Genomic DNA, 16979 nt, shown 5'->3' on the forward strand with positions numbered 1-16979 from the left:
ATAAAATGTAAATTGAGACTGATACAATAGAAAAAAAATCTGCTTTCATTTATGCTTATAAATTATAGTTCTCCTATAACAACTAAAACCCGCGTTTATAATTATCAGAACCTTTGAATAAGTTGAAGAGTTGTGTTACACTTGATCCTTAATAAATTTACAGTTACATAAGTGCTACACTCCTAGAGGCAACTGTGTCCAACAACATTTAGCTGCTTCAGTTTTCACATATTCACTTTAAGGGAAATAAACCAAAACAAAAAGATCCTAGCATCCCCTTTGTGTGTTTTGGGCTTGTTCTGTGTCTTTGATCAAAAGCTCTTGCACTGAATCCCTTTAACACACACCTGAATAGTACAAAGAATTCAGTAAGTAGGTCTGTCTGCCCACTTAGTGCATTCAAAGACTCAGGATATAAAACCATTTTGAAAAAGAGCTCTGAATATGGTAAAGAAATTTTCTGAACTCTGAATGTATCTAAACGAGACTGAATATCATTAAAAGGATTTATTTAATTTTGTCTCATATTTATTTTCTATTAGACCTGACATACTCTGATTTTCTTTTTCTTTGCTTTCATTACTGCTTTGACTTAAAAAGCAAGGCTCATTATATTGCAGAAAGCAGTACCTTGTTATTTCAGTAGCAAACCAACATCACCCAGAAGTTAAATAATTCTGTATCTTATGTCTATATTCTTTGGAAATGAATGATTCATTTGATTCGTTGGAAGTAGTCCACATCCTTGCTTTCCTGGAAGCACTTGGAATTTTTTTCACTATTCTCATTTGACAGTCCATTGCACGTTGCTCTAATTTAGTGGAGGTCACATTTAAATTTAGCAGTGTCCCCTGCCATTAAAACCTGGGCAATGCTACCCCATTTCCACTTGGAATGCTCAGGTGAAAACTACATTAATGTACCTGACAGCAGCATATCTCTGGTAGTGTCCTATTTAGGCATGCTTTTCCACAAGGTGCTCCTGGGAGTTATGTAGGGCACGTCAGGATGGGCTAAATAATCAAAAAATGTGCATGGGGTTATCCTAACCCATTTATTTGTTCACCTTTCTTAAAAGCCTGGGTTTTTTCAGTTCCAGAATTGAATGCTGAAGAAACAACAAATTACTTTGTTACAAATGGAAATCAGAGCTCTTTCACTCTCTGTTGTCTAGTTAGAGAGGATCAAGTTGGTTTTGCATGACATTTTAACATGCCAATTCTTTGGACCATATTGCAGAAATTGAGCACAAAAACTTGTGTGTGTTTGTCTTCTAATATGTCACACATAATTTAACATACCTAACTCTTGACTTCAAGGGTGTCTGTGTCTATGTTTATATGGCATGTTGTGGTGTCAGAAGCATGGTGTGGAGCTCCTGGCAGGCTGATTGAAAGTCATCATTAGGCCAGGTTAGTTTTTACATAGCAGAGTTGGTGGTGGAGAGGAGCTCTGCCCTAAGGAGTGCCAGCCCTGAACTCTGAGCACTTTCACCATGAGGCAGAATGATCCTCCTTCATTAAATGTGTTGTAGATCTGGATAAAATATGGAAGCACTTAAAAATAATTATTGTACTGCACATTTTTAATAAAAAAACTATTGGAATTCATAAAAGTGCAGTAGTAATGCAAACATTGCTGTGGCTGGTGGCCATATTTGAGGTCCCTGTGGGAAAGTTCAAAGTTAGGTAACTCACCTCAGGAGCTGGAGCTTTACAGCATCTTTAATGCAAGTTTAGGGACGCAAAACCTGAGTGGCCTTTTGACCAAGGGAGAACTCTGGGGAGGGACAGGCATTTGAGCTGAAAACAGTCCTTTGCTGTTCTAAGTACAAGCTATCCTTAGGCTTTGTGTGTTTAAAAATTGAGGCAGGCCTAGGAGGGGATGAAAGCTCAGACAGTGCCCCATTGTGTGTGCTGTGAGATGTGGATTCTGCCTGTTCAGGGAGATGTGTATGTTGAGGGGAAAACAGGCTTTTTCTCAAAGTGAAGTACTTGCAATAATTGCACTTTTGCAAGTGTGAAACCTCTTTGGTTCCTGTACAAAGGGTGTATATTTGAAGAGCTCAAGGATGTTAAATTGGCAGAGTTCAGTGGAAGAGTGTAAATTGGTTCCATATGAAAAACCTAAAACACTGGTGAACCCCTGTCCAAGAGGCTTTCCTTAGGATGTTGGAGGAAGGTCTATGGAATGGAAATATGGGCAGTGTTTGTGCATGGAAAGAATCAAAATAATTTGGGTTTTGTTTTTGCCATGTGTGTAAAAGGAGTATGTGGATATTGCATTTACATTGTTTTTAAAGTGAGAGTGTTCCAGCAACTTTATCACAGTCTATTATAAAAACACTGTATGAGTCCAGACTGGTGTAGAAACTGCAGGAATGCTCATGGTGGGACAAAGTTGCCCTTTTACTAATGATTTCAGCACATCAAAGTACAAGTTCAGTATGTGGGAAATGTTTGTATGTTCGGGTTTTTTTTCATCTGAAGCCATGACTTTTGAAAGAACTTGATGAGGAGGTGTAAAGCTTAATAATACAGGCTTCCTTGTTTATTTTTAAAATTTATTTATCCACTGATTGATTTCCAGAGGTCAGGTCTTTGCTGAAATTTAAATCAATCAGGAGCAAATGTGTTCTAAAACTCAAGGTTCAGGTATTTTTTTTTATAACTGAGTTTAGCAGTATTATTTAGTTTTACTAATGACACTTATTTCAGTATTATGCTGTTGTTTTGGGGTGTAAATGTGCAAATTGGTGGTTTAAAAAAGCTTTGCTAGGTCCATTTTTACCCTTGTTTTTCTTAATATATATCTATTTTCACATATAATTGAAGACTGTATCAGTGCTTGTCACTTGCTAGGTGCCAAAGGTTTTTATTTTCTGCTAAATTGGCCAATAGTAGAGTTTAGAACATGTGATTTCTTTGTAAATAATCTATGCTTTAAAAAAAATTTAAAAGTGACCATCCCTGATTATCCAACTCAAAAATCCCTCTTATTTATCAATTCATCCAGTTAACTGTGAAAAGGTTTTCCTTTTTTTTTTGTTTTTGTTTCTATTTGATTCGTATTACAAGTAAAGTGACAGCACTCATGCACTGAAGCAGAGCAATCAGTTGACTTGTATACTTTGCTTCTAGTTATATAGACCTAAAAGTTTTATTTGTATGAAGTTGCATTAGTAGTTTTATCCATGGGAGGAAGCATTGACAATTCTGTGACTTTAGTTTGATAGTTGTATGGCAATTGTGTGGTTTACAGGATCCTTGGTAAACCAGTACTCCTGAAAGCACTGAACGTTTCAGTTTCAATGCAGGTCAAAGCAAAGTTACTCAGTTAAGTTGTTTGCTGCTTTGTCTTTCAGCAAGAAGAAATTTTGATACAGACAATGAGTAAATATGGTTTTGATCACGTCTCCTAACTAAGGAGCTGAGAGACTGAACTACAGCTCTGACTTGGTGCTGTTACAGGCTTTCCTCTTGTGTCAGCTTTGCATGCATTATGGAATCTGTCAATAGCACATAAAAACTCACAAACCATATTCCTGAGCTGCAGAAGCCCTCTGCTGAGACATCAAAGAAAGCAGCAGCTGTCATCCAGCTTTAGCCACGGTGCTTTTGAATGCCTTAATCCTCTTCCCAAACAGAAGAAGGCAGAGAGAGTGAACTTTCTTTATCCACTCCCTCTTCTATTTTTTTGAAGTTTTGGTAGCAAAATCCAGAAGCTGTGTTCAGCAGCCATCACTGCATGGGACAAGACATGATTTTCTTTGCATCTGATCTGGACATTTCAGTCTTCATGTATGCTAAGCCCTTTCAAATGTACTTGTTTTCAAAGTTAGAAATTACTCACTTTGTGTTTATTCCTAGGAGCTCAAAGTATCAAAGTGTTTCTTCAGTTATACTTCATTTTCATTTCAGTTTCCTACAAACTGCTATTCTTTGTTCCCTTTCAGTTGCTGAAGGGGTGTATGTTGGGATTATACTCAGCACCTGAGTTACAGGAAACACATTTACCATTGGAATTAATATATTTTACTTTGTGTGATTCCACATTTTCAGTTTATTTTTTTTAACAAGTTTTACAAGACAGTTACTGCAAAACAGCTTCCTTAAGAAGTGAGCAAGATATACTACAAATATAAGTTTAATCTTTTAGAGCTTTTTTAAGGTCTGTATGGTGCACTGTCCTGTCTCCAAAATGAGTCGTGACAGAAGTCAGGGGAAGGGTATGAGAGCTGAGCAAGAAAGCATTCCCTGACATACTTTCCTGTCCAAATAGCACCCCCCAAGACAGAAGCTGTTCTTTGAACTGAAAAAAACACATACAGGTTTTTCTTCTTCACTAATTTGCCTAATCACTTTCCCTAGCTGCATTTTAAAATAAATATGTATAAACATATTTCAAGGGTTTAGCATGTCCAAAATTTTTATATTGAACCAAGTTAACAAAATTATTTGAAATAAATTATAAAATAAAGTGGTTTATATATTGGGGTTTTAATTTGTTTTTTGTTTATTAGCCACTGTCTTGCAAAGTGAATTTGCACTGCAAAGTAATCCCAACAGAGGAATGAAGTACACAAGTGTAAAGCTGTCAGACTACAGTAATCATTAAATTGTCTGTCTAGATAAACTAATGGGAAATGATTTTAAGTCTTTGTTAAACTCCAGCCTCTCAAAAAATACTTTGTTGTGCTGAAATAAGTAAGCAGCTAGAGTAAAATTTAATGTTTTAAGAATCCCTTTGTGTTGTCCTATTTCCTGAAAAAGAATTTCAAAACTCTGCAGTAAAAAGTGTGTCGACCAGGATCGTACCGAAAGGCTGATTAGAGAAAATGTCATTTGATGACAAGGTTTGGTATATTTAGAAATGCTCCTGTTATTAAAGTTGCTGCTGTGCCAACTACTCCTACACTGGAGTCTGCTAATTTGTGTGACATGCTATCTATCCCAACGCACAAGGAAGATCAGAGATTACATGCAATAACTCCAGTCCTACTTCCGTTGTCAGACAAGGATCTCCCAGCAGTGACATTACCTTCTTGTGGTTTACTATTGCAATCCCATTTTCCCTTCCCTCTTCATTAATACCCATTTTCAAACTCCTGTTTGTAATGCCATTATTTACATCTTTAACATTCCAGAGGCTTTGATATTGCTCATAAGGAAAATTACTAATGTCAAGAGAGAAAATGTGCATTTATCATTGTGGGATGTTCAGGACAATATTTTCCTAGCTCACACTGAGTAAGAGGTCATTGGTTTGCTTTGCTCTTGACAGGGCACAAATAAAAATCCTCAATTCAATGAAAAATTGAGGTACAACCTCATCACTGTGGAATACAGTTGTTGGCAGTTTCAGTGGCAAATGTGTGCCTCCACAGCTGTGCAACAGGCAAAGGAGTTCTTGGGCTGCTGTCCCAGAGCTCAGTGGGTAATGCTGGGACATCCACAGCTGTGTCCAGACACCTCTCAGGTCAATGAAGAGGCACAAACTGAAGGGCAGTTTCCAAGTGTCATTAAGATGTGAGAAGAAGAAGGCACCTCATGTTAGTTTATTCTTTCTTTGAATTTCTTCCTAGCTGCCCCACAAAATTATGTGTGTGCAATATAGTCTTAAAAAGTAGAGTAATGTTACTTTGAGGTTTGAAGTATCAGAAGGAAAAAAGGAAAATAACCTTAAAAGGTCCTACTTTGTTCGTAAATTATGAATTTTTTATTTCAAATATTGAAATAAGAAAACTGTAGGTATGTGGTATGATCTGCTCTTGCTTGTTCTATGCTGTACTACCCAGGTGCTTACTCAAGTGCTACCATAGTTATTAGCAGATAATTTTTCTCTTAGATTTTGATGTTTATTGCCCTCTCAGTTGCTGGGTCTGTTATATAAACACCAGAAAAGGTTGTTCCTCACTTGACCTCTTCGTTCATGTAAATGGCATTAATATATATTTCGTGTTTTTTTTGTTTTTACAGGTTATTGAATCACTAGGGATTATTATATATAAAGCCCTGGACTATGGTTTGAAGGAAAATGAAGAGAGGGAATTAAGTCCTCCACTGGAGCAGCTTATTGACTACATGACTAATGCCACAGAAACAGATGGGAGTAGGGATGAAGGATATGATGCTCTGGATGAAGGAGTGGAGGATGAGGATGATGACAAAGAAGAAGTTGAGGCCATTCACTCCTATAAAGATGTCATGAAGGTACAGTAGTGGGCAGTTTATATGATAGTTCTGTCAATGAGAAGACACTGTTTTCTGCATTATTATTCTGTGTGATGCTGGCTGTGTAATTTTCTGATTTCCCTTGTCCTTTTATAAGGTTTGTTTGTGAAAATGACGTGCAGCATTATTTCAAGCTTGACAGTAGGCAACAGAAAATCCATTATCAACTTTAGCATTGGATATGCCATTAACATCAGAATCTGATTTAATCCCTGCACTGGATAGTCAGCCTTCCAGTGTAAACATCTGTTGAATTACTTTGTATACTCTTGGATACTTTGTGGTGTGTTTCAATTAATTCACCTTTTCATTAGCAGGTTATTAGAGTAATTATGTCTTATCAGTTCCTTCACTTGGCACCCTCCCCTCCTGAAGCACAGCAGTGCTTTTGTACCAGTAGCTTATTTGGATGGAGTGAGTCAGGGCACAGTATTTCACTGGTGATCATTATAGTTGCAGTTCTTGACCTGAGTTGTGAAATTCAGAAATAGAGCTTATGAATTTTAATTGTGACAAGTTCTTTAATGTTATCTGGGTGACTGTGAATAATCATTTAAAAGTATTACCTTCTGTTTTCTACAGAGTAATCTGTGCATGTTTCAGAGCCCAGTGAGCTCTTATTACAGACAGAGGTATTAATGTGTGGTTGGAAAAAAATAGTATAATTGGTTTAACTCATAAAAAATCTGATATTAATACAGGTTGGAAAACTTTATGCTAACTTGTACCAGAGGACTGAGCCCATTTATAGCGCTTCTTTCTAAATGCAAGTCATATCTAAGGACCAGGAACTGGTCATGGTGGAAGCTGAGACTAGAGGAATGTCCCAAATAGCCCATCAGAACACACTGACACAGGAAGGAGACCCCACTAAAACCCTTCAGTTCTGCTGGGTTAAGAGTAGAGAGAAACTCTTAGGAACCTGGAGTGGGAGTAACTTTAAGATGCTTTTGGATCCTCCTTGTGTCCGATGTAATGATAAATGCTTAATGCATTTTAATGTTTTTCCCCCCTCCCTCAGAGAAGCAGAGGCCAGAGGGAGAAATGAATGAAATATTCTTTGCTCCCTGTGATGGGGAGGGCCTGACTGGCTGAAGTGCTCTGCCCTTCAAGCCCTGCCCCTGCTAGCCTTGCTGAGTTGCTGCATGCAGGTGCTTTGCTCTCTCCTTCCTCTGCCTCTGCCCAACACCCAGAGGGGGGGCATTGCACCCTGCTAAGCCCTCATGCAAGCTGCTCCAGACTGTCTAGTGGAAATTTAGAAGATTGATTCCTTTTCTCTCAGTTTGGCAAAATGCTGTGAATTGCTGACAGCTGAAGTTTTTGATAAATGTTTTGATAAGATTGATAAGTGAAAGTTTCACTTAGTGCAGAGGCAGACAAGACCTTTGTATACACAGAGCTGAAGACAGTGTCTTTATGGAAGTGATTATTTTGCAAGTTCTTTACTTGATTTCTGTGAACAATAAAAGATAAATTTGGAAAACTTTGCTCAGCTCCTTTAGGTACACTGGTGTAGACATCCCTGGAATTAAAAGCAATAAGAAAATTCAACAGGTTTCAATGGTTAATGCTATGGAATAACATCCTGTTCATTTGGCTTTGTTAATATCTCTGCTAGTTTGCCTGTTTCTATGTTTTAAAATCAGCATCTTACCTTTTATTTCTTCATCATATTTTGTTAATAGTTTTATATCATCCTGGACATGTATTGCTTCTGTGATTTCATCTTAGTGAACTGGTCAGCTGTCATTTGTACATCATCCTGACTTCTACATCCCTTGGAATTCTCTTTTATTTCTGTTGTTATTTTTGCCTTAATTATGTGCTGCAGGCTTAACTGTGCAAATCACCTTTATTCCCTACTCAGTGTTATTACTGCATTGAGAGGACTAGAATGGCAGCATTGTTCTGCCATATTTTTGACATGTGTGCAGATTTGAAAGATCTTTTTTTTTCCTGACTTAATAGCTTTTTAGAGGTCAGACCATCTTCTGCATGTGGCTTTCTCTTAATTTTTTCCTCCCACCAGCTGTGGTAAAATGTCAGAGGCTACACCCTTATTTACCCAGTGACTGTTTCACAACTGTAATGTGTGGTCTTGTGACCATGAGGTTCAATTATTTTAAGATCCTCTTGGCAAGACTCAGTGCAAAGCCTTTTCCCCCACAGTTTGTAGTGAATGCTGAAGCAGGTTTGCTCATTGAATTGAGAACTGTTGTTCTTGCTTCCCCTGCATTCTCTGCATCACAAGCTTGGAAAATGGTAGTGATGGCCTGGTAGTGTGCTACTAATACTGATTTTTAAGGTTTTTAACTATGTAGTCTGTGGTCTGGAAATTATTTTGTCCTTGAAAAGTGACTATATGGTTCCTCCTCCAAAAACTGTCTTTGTCCGCTGAACTCTTCGCCATTAATCACTAACTTGGGTGAGTATATATTGTGATTAAAAAACACAGAGGTAGTTAAGATATGTGAGGTTTTTCTGTAATGTGAAGTAAGCAAGGTCAATCCTGCACCCTCCCCCTAGCCTGGAAAATGCTGAGTAATATGGCAAACACTGATTCCCAAGAACGGAGAAAAGGGTAAGTGCTAAATAGTACTGCCAAGATCATCATTGGCAAAGCCAGTGGGGAAGACAGATAAGCTTTTGTGCTGCTTCTTGGTATATTTGGCTGATTTAGGTCCTGATTTCCTTGGCAGGACCAGCCTGCTGTCCAGACTTGACCTAGTGTTTTTAAAAAGGCATCTGTGAAGAGAGGAGACATTGGTGACCAGAAGCTTTTAGTCTTTGATATATTTCTGATTTGCCAGCCCTGCTGCAAAAGAAGGGAGAAACGGAGACAGCAAAGACTGGATATTTCCAGACAGATGCTCTCCTTGTTTGAGTCCCTCTCCCCACCCCATCCACTGTGTGTACACACTGTGCTCTGTAAATCTGTACATGTGGGAGTGCCAGGTTGGCTCTGCATGTACACAGTACAGTAATCCCAGGATCAGGAGCACAGGTTGGCAGCACACACACCTTGGGAAGCCTTGGTCAACAGAGAATAGACAGGGAAGGCCTGGCATGCTGGGCTTGCTAAGGGTGTGGGAAGTCCTGTCATGTGGCACCTTTATCACAGCGTGGGGCCCTCCCTGATACTGAGACAAGATGATACAGTTTATCAACCTCTTCCAGAGTATGCTCAAACCCTAATTCCACTCCTAATCTTAACATTATCACACTCCTTATCCCATAGATCTCTGCAGACAGATGGTTTAAACCAACAGCATCTTCCTGTTAACCCTGAGGCACTTTCTAAGCTGCGATTTATCAATATCTGCTGGCTTGAGCCCCAGCCCTAAACCCAGTTACAGTATTCTACTTCAGTCTAGGTCAACACCCCTTTCTAATTCTGGGTGTAAAGGTAACCTCATGAGGCTTTGATAGCAGGTTTTATTCTGTGCTGGTATTTGCTGGGCTTAACTGCCATCCTAGCCTGTCATTTCTTCCAGATTTGAGCATCATTGTAGCCAAATCACTGCCAGTAGTAGACTTTGCCTCAGCCCTTCTGCAGAGCAGAGGTATTGTAGAGGTGCTGTCAGTTGTGCCTGCAAGTCACAGCACTAACCTTTGTCACTGCCTTGCTGTCTTTTTCTGCAGGTCTTGTAGAAGGTACAGAAAGAAGGCAGCACCCTTCCTGAGCCAGTATCTCTCTCTTTCTTATGTTTACCTTTCATCCCAAAAGTGAACTCAGCTTTTAACAGGAGCCTTATCTGTAGCTAAGCCACACCTTCTTGTCTAGGACACAAATGCAGGTGGTTGGTCTCTGGTGCTCAATGGCTTTGGGTCCCAGGTCTTACCTAATTGCTTGTAAGAAGTTCAGTAATAATGTTTGTTAATTCTGACCAAAAATTAACTGTCATGCAAGTGCTGCTTCACAAAGGTGAATGAGTGGCCCAGGTCCCCTAGCAAACAAAACTCATACGCAGAAAATCTCCATGCTGACTTAATTTGCATGAAATTTCTTTTTCAGAGCAGCATAGTCAGTATTGTGTTATCTCGCTATAAGAAATATAAATAAGGATGCAGTTTGCAATATTTTTATTGGTAAAAAATTATGTTTGTGCTTTGCAAAGAGGAAGAATAAATTGTTTCTCTCAACCTCAAACACTCCTCCTCTCCCATTTCAGTTGTTTTAATCATTGGCATGGTCATGAGATGAGAAACTTGTATGTCTAGGTGACTCATAAGTCTTGGTAGTTCAAGGATATAGTTGACTCCTTTCAGCTGGAAATTTACAGTGGTGATATTGATCTGCCTCTGTTTTATTTTGAGTACTTTGATAGTAGAACAGATCTACCATCTATGGTATGTTGTAGGATTATAGGGGAAAAGAAAAGTATGTCCTGTCTCACTGCAATTATAGGCAGGATAAGAAGATCTACATTTAGATCTAAGCATTTTGGAGATTCCCTTCTGGGTCTGAGGACTATTATCATATAGATGCTGTGACCCCATGTGAGTATAATATGGGAACCTGTCAGAGAGGAACCAGAAAATGCAGTTAAAAACAAGTCAGGGTATTTGTTTATGACAGACAGTTAAAGAGTTCATGTTACTGGAATTCAAAACCCCACAATTTTGTCTAGTACAAGATTAGTAAGGTGCTGCTTTCTGTGAGTGTAATTCATTTTAAGGCTGGGCTGACTTAAGCATTTTTGTATGAGCCTGAAATTTATGCTTTATTTCCAAACAAGCAACTTGCAGTGTATGCTGTGTGAAGCTGCTGATGAGTTGGAAACTTACTGAGATGGTAAAGTCCCAGATGTTGCCAATTCATTTTATATTAAAAAGGAATGCAGCAACGTTGGCCATGTGTGAAAATGCTCAAAAAAGATACTTTCCTTTCTCTTGAATCCTGTACTCGCATATTTATGTGCTTGTCTTTATCTTGGTGGATCTCATTTTAGAAAAACAAGATTTTTGTCTCATGTGCATGGAGAGGCATTGAAATGACAGTGGGTTGGAAGTCCTCAGTTCTCTTCACTTTTTTTCTTCACTGTACTTGCTAACTTGAACAAAAAATTATCATACTCCACTTGGGAATCTTCAGTCACATAGACCTGCTATCTGAGAACCCTTTTGTAATATTGGGAAACCTCCTGTCCCATCTGTTTGGCTCTCTGAAAGTGCAGCCATCTAGTTTTTGTACCTCTTAAGTTCTGAGGAAGGCAGGTTCTCCTTTGGCTGTTCCTTTTTTGCAGTTTAACTCGTTGGGGACTGTCAGCTAGAAAGAAACCCCAAAATGTCCCAGAGTGACTTTGTAACCACAGCCCCATCTCACACTGCAGTGACAGGACACTGTTGGGTGGGTGCCCCTGGGCAGTGTGGGCCTCTGAAGGTGCAGTTTCGTGGTGGTGCTCTGACCAGGTGGACAGTGTGGGTCAGCACACCTCCTGGCCACCCTTTCTCTCTGCTGCACTGACAGGAGTGGGAGCTCTGAGTTCAGCAGTGAAGCCACAAGGACCAGGGCTCATCTCCTGTGCTCAGGAGGTGAGCATGTGCTCAACCATTCCCTTTGGGTCTCCTACAAAACAATCACTGAGATTGGACTAGCAAAGGAATAGATGGATCTTGGCTGAATAGGACCCATCCACAGGCCTTTTCTTGTTCTTTCACTGTGCTTTGAGAGAACTTGGAATTGTCTTAGAAATGAAGTAAAACTGCTGCTTTTCTCTTGTCCAGGCAAGCCTCGTGCATCATGGCTATTCATTCAAAACACAGTATGTTTCTCATGTCTGTGCTGTCACCTTTGCTGGGACCTTTGTCACCTATGTGTCATCAAAGCATCCCAAAAGTTTATTTGTTTGCCTTTGTTCTTTAATCAGTTCCTTCATCTACAAACACCATTGTGCAGGTGCAGAGTAAACAGTGCTCCTGGCTGAGTCATGGGCAGAGCCAGTGTTGGAAGTCCTGTGCTGTGCAGCCCCACAGAGCTGAGCAAAAATAAGCAGGAGTGTCTCTCTGCATGTTTGAGTGTTTGTAATGTATGGGCAATATCTCCATGTTGCTGGTATTAAAATAAAAGTATTTAACAATAATAATAGGACTTTGATATGAAGGGCTTGTATCTGATGTACTTGCAAGGAAGTTGTCCCTCAAGACCTTGTCTTTCCATTTAAAAAGAAGAACTTTTTGTCTTCCTTACTTTAATTATTCTTGGAAACATTCCTTCCATCAGTATGGGCTTAGATAGATTGGAGTGTCTTACTCCAGGCTGGGAGACAAAACCAAATGACCTTTCCTGCAATGATTTATGGCTCACAGTAGCACATCTACAATGGTTAAAAAACCAAGTACCCATAATTCACTTAATTATACTGGTATAACCTGTCTAAGGTCTAAAATAGTCTGAGGAATCCAAGGAGTTGTCCAACAAAAACAGGAAACACAGATGGGGCATTCAGATTATTTTTATGGGGAGGTTAGAATACACCTGAAATTTGTGTGTGGGCCCTTATGCATCTAAAAGAGGCACAGTAGGGCAGGGACTTTTCCCCTCTGTCTCTTTTATGCTGTAATTATAATAAGTAATTTATACAAGGGTAAAAATAAAGTTCCATATTTTAGTGCAGGTGGAAGGATTCTTTGGTGGTAATGGTGGCCCATAATGCATAAAAGGCAGAATTTCTCATGATAGAGCTTCAGTTATTCCATAAAAAATACAAGTTTGAAAACATGTAAAACATTCTGTAAGAAAGAATACATCTGAAGTATCAAAGAATCTGTGTGAGCCTGCGCTGCCTAAAATATACCCTGGAGACTGAAGTAGATCAACGAGTGTTTACTCTCACAAGGTATGTTCTGTTTGATCAGATTAATTTGAAGTTCTAAGTAATGACTGGAAATCAGGGTAATGGTCAATTAACACAGTAAAGCTGTAGAGACCCAAAACAAAGCAGGAAAAGAGCAGAGCCACAATTACAAAAAGGACCCACATCGTCTCTGCCCTGCAGATTATCTGCAGCACTCAGCAAAGCAGCGCTGCCTGACCTGGCCAAAGCTGGAGGGATCTGCCTGAGTCTCCCTTTCCATCTCTTAACCTCCCCTCTTCTCCAGCTGTTAAAACTGCTAAGTGCACAGAAGGCTGTGATGGGTTTTTCAGATTTGCTGTCAGCCTGGTGAAGGCAGTAGATCTGCTCAGAAAAATTAGCCAGGACAGCAGCTTGTCTTACGTTAGGATTTGGTGAAGGTTCATCTTGTCAGAATCCTTTCTACCCATGTAGGCTTGGATGTTTGTGGTGTTGCTGGCAGCTTTTTATCTCTGCAGGCTCCTTTAGCTTCTTTAAATGTGAAGGCCATTCTTCAGGCTCACATGATACCTTCTATCTTGCCTGTACGGTACAAGTGTTTGATTTACATTCCATGTAATGCCAGCATCTCACAGGGGATAACCCATGAGGAATTTCCAGTGTAGCTTCCCAGGAGCCCCTGTATTACTTACATCATGTGTGGGATATGTGTTTCAGTAAAGAGATAAACTAATGGTGACATGCAAAACTGATGGGCAGTTTTCTCATGTAGTATTGTGTGCCGCAGATTCCCAGTGACTGCGCTCACTGACCATGTTCAAAACAGCAGATGAACTTATTTCTGCATTTTTTTAGGTAGTGCATCTGCAGCTCATTTGAAATGGGCACTGTGGGTGTTCTTGTAGCTCTAGTGCTCTACAGGCATGAGAGAAGCAGGACTTGTGGGGCGGGGGAGAATTTCTTAATTAGTCTAATGTAGCTGGGGTAAAATATGTTACACCTTCCAGGCTGAAAGGAAAGGTCCAATGGCAGAGTCTATAAGTGCTGGTCCTCTAGAAATTGTGGAGTCCCTAACTTCTCTGAGGTGTTAGAGCCTCACAATCCATCAGTCTATTCAGGAGAGAGGTTAGAGGAAAAGTGGCTGTGGAAGTTTTGCTTTTTCTAGATCTTGCCAGGAAGTAAATCACCAAATATGAGTGTACTAAGTTTATTATTGCAATGTTGTGATGGCCCTGATGAGGGGAGAGAATGATGTATTTGATTCCATGGATATCAGAAGGCTAATTAATTACTGTATTATACTATATTATTCTATATAAAACTGAATTTGCTAAGTATTCAACTTTGCACACAACTGCTTACACTGCATTGAATTTTGTGACTGTGAGCCATCAGTCCCAACACAAACACACACCTGGCTCTGATAGGCAAAGGAAACAAAACACTATGACTTTGGGTAAACAATTTCCATGTTGTATTCTACTTTTGCACATACACAAACACAGCAAATGATAAGAATTGTGTTTTCTTTCTCTGAGGTTCAGAGAATGTGAATCCCAGAAATATTCTTGGGAAGAATTGTGCCTTGCTTTTTTCTGAAGAGAAATGTGGCTACAGTTTATCTTGGTGATAGCAACTATGTAAAAGACTATGCATTTTGCATATCTAAAAAACTGAGCATTTCAGTTGTCAATATTGCTAGTCCAGAGTCACTTATAATGGTATAATTGCATTAGCAAAGAAAATAGAAGCAGCATAGATGCTACAAAATTACTTAACTTCTTGCAGAGGCATATTGTCCTGTAACAGCAACATGGGAAAAATAAAGAAACAGAGGGAGGGCCCTTTAATTAAGCCACTGTGATCTTCTTGCTTTTGAATTATTCAAGAAGGAGGCTTGGGCTTGAGGCAAAAATTCTATTGGCGCATTTATTTCAGTGCCAGTAACAGTATAAAAAGAAATTAAACATTTGGAGGAAAGGTCATAGAATTGATTTTAAAGTACCATTAATTGTCCAAAATAATAATCACTTTATTTTATCTATGCTTTTTTTAAAACATACTCTTGACTACTGTGCTCCTATTATACTATTTTCTGCTCCCTTTTGCTTAGTGTACTGTTGCATGTTGTATTTTAGAAAAATATTTAAGTGAGATAAGGCCATTTGATACGAAGAAATAAACAGGGTCTGCTAGATTGTGCTGACCCCTGAAGATGCACATCTAAAAGGCAGGATATCATATTTATCCCAAAGATTGGTCTGAAGACAGAGCATGTTTTGCATTTTTTAGTAAAAGGTTTTTTACAGTAAGTTTTTGTTTAAACATTTACTTCCAACATCCCTGAATGGTATTGTTGTACCTGAAGCACTCCTGAGAGGTAGCTTTCAAAAGATTATTGTCTGCAGGGTGCATGGCCCTGAGTGTGTTTTAAGTGAACAATTTGTAAATATTTTTAATGAAATAACAGAATGGGAAAAGCAATATTCTTCTGGGTGATGGCTTCAGGGCACTTCTGATGTAGCTTCAGGTTTGCCTCACTGCAAACTTTGGGGCACACATTCCAAAGCTTCTTCATATGTGGGCTGGGTATGCAGAATTGTGGGGAATGATTTGAATGTTTTAACCTCGCAGCCTTTCAGATAACTCACTGTCAACTGAATCAAGTGGTCCCAAGAGATGAATTCTTCAAATCTACTGAGCTTGGCAGAGCTTTTACTTGAAGGGAAGGTGTAGGGCAGCCTGGATGCTATAGAAAGGTAGCAGGCATGGGAATTCGGGGATTTTATGTGAAGAGGCAAAGCAAACTGGCAGCACTGAGCAGAACCACGAGTAGTTGTTGTTTGTAGACCCAAACTAAACCCTCTCAGGAGGAATATTTATCTGAGGGATTGACAAGCACAGAGTGCTCAGAGATTGTGCTGAGGGCAGGCAGCTGCACACAGTGGCAGAGCTTCACACGCTGCTCTCGGCTGGCTTTGTGTAAATGCTGGAAAGAAGGCACTAGGAGGATTCTTTTTGGAAGCTTGGGTGAATGGAAAACAGGCATTTTATTGCCTCTGCACTGAAGAGAGAACAAAACCCTTTGTTTTGTTATTATTGATCTATTGATCTCAGAGAAAGAGGCTGGAAACTTAATTTTAAGCACTAGAAAAACCAGGCATTTGTTTTCTAGTTATTGCACTCATGTTGGCAGGGAAGAACATGATACTTTGGGTGATTTAAGCCAAATGAGAGTTGTATGGTTGGGGTTTTTGGAGCAATTGGCTGGATTTGGGTTTTTTTGCCTTCTTTTAGGATAAAGCAGGCTTGGAGTTGGGACAAGAAGGTCCTAATGTGCAATTGTATTTGTTTTTTCTTTTTGGCATGCCAAGGTTTCTTGATGTGAGCATTAAGACCAACACTTGCTTTAAATCAGCAAATTTTCATGAAGCCAAAACTCTTTATGAACTGGACTCTTCTAATCAATTCACATCTACCAGTCTGTTCTATACTGTATGCAATCAGCCCCCATATATGTGTTTTGTACAGTCACATGTACTTACATGGGTAGATGTAAGATATCGCTATCCTCAATCCACCTTTTGGAAAGGCAAAATTGTAAGGCAATGTTTAAAAACATGACACTGTTAAGTGAAGAAAGTGAACTATAGGGCTTGTTTTTAAAGAAATCTTCTGTGGTAGCATGTGATATTAAACAAACAAACAAACAAACAAAAACAAATTAAAAAAACTGAAGTTCAACCAGTATTAGCAAGATTTATTAAGTCTTTTCATGTCTGGACAGAAGCACCATGTCACACTTAGAGCTATTTTTAATGGCTCAGAGGAAAAAAAAAAAAAAAGGAATATGTTTTCTAGGCAACATACTAGAAATAAAAATACTCAGTGAGTTAATTTATTTTGTCCTTGTGTTTGCCCTTGTGTTTAATTTCTTATAAACCCATATAGA

General features: G+C 39.2%; 1 protein-coding gene across 3 annotated transcripts in view; it reads left to right on the forward strand.

Annotated features, from left to right (window-relative positions):
- Window positions 1-16979, forward strand: part of SPIRE1 (spire type actin nucleation factor 1) — a 128486-nt gene that overhangs the window by 48908 nt on the left and 62599 nt on the right. For all 3 annotated transcript variants that reach the window (XM_059471975.1, XM_059471959.1, XM_059471968.1), the window contains exon 3: window positions 5979-6212. In XM_059471975.1, the coding sequence (XP_059327958.1) occupies window positions 5979-6212 (234 nt within the window). The remainder of the gene's footprint in view (window positions 1-5978; window positions 6213-16979) is intronic.

Source organism: Ammospiza nelsoni, chromosome 1 (assembly GCF_027579445.1).
Source record: "Ammospiza nelsoni isolate bAmmNel1 chromosome 1, bAmmNel1.pri, whole genome shotgun sequence".
Classification (NCBI taxonomy): domain Eukaryota; kingdom Metazoa; phylum Chordata; class Aves; order Passeriformes; family Passerellidae; genus Ammospiza; species Ammospiza nelsoni.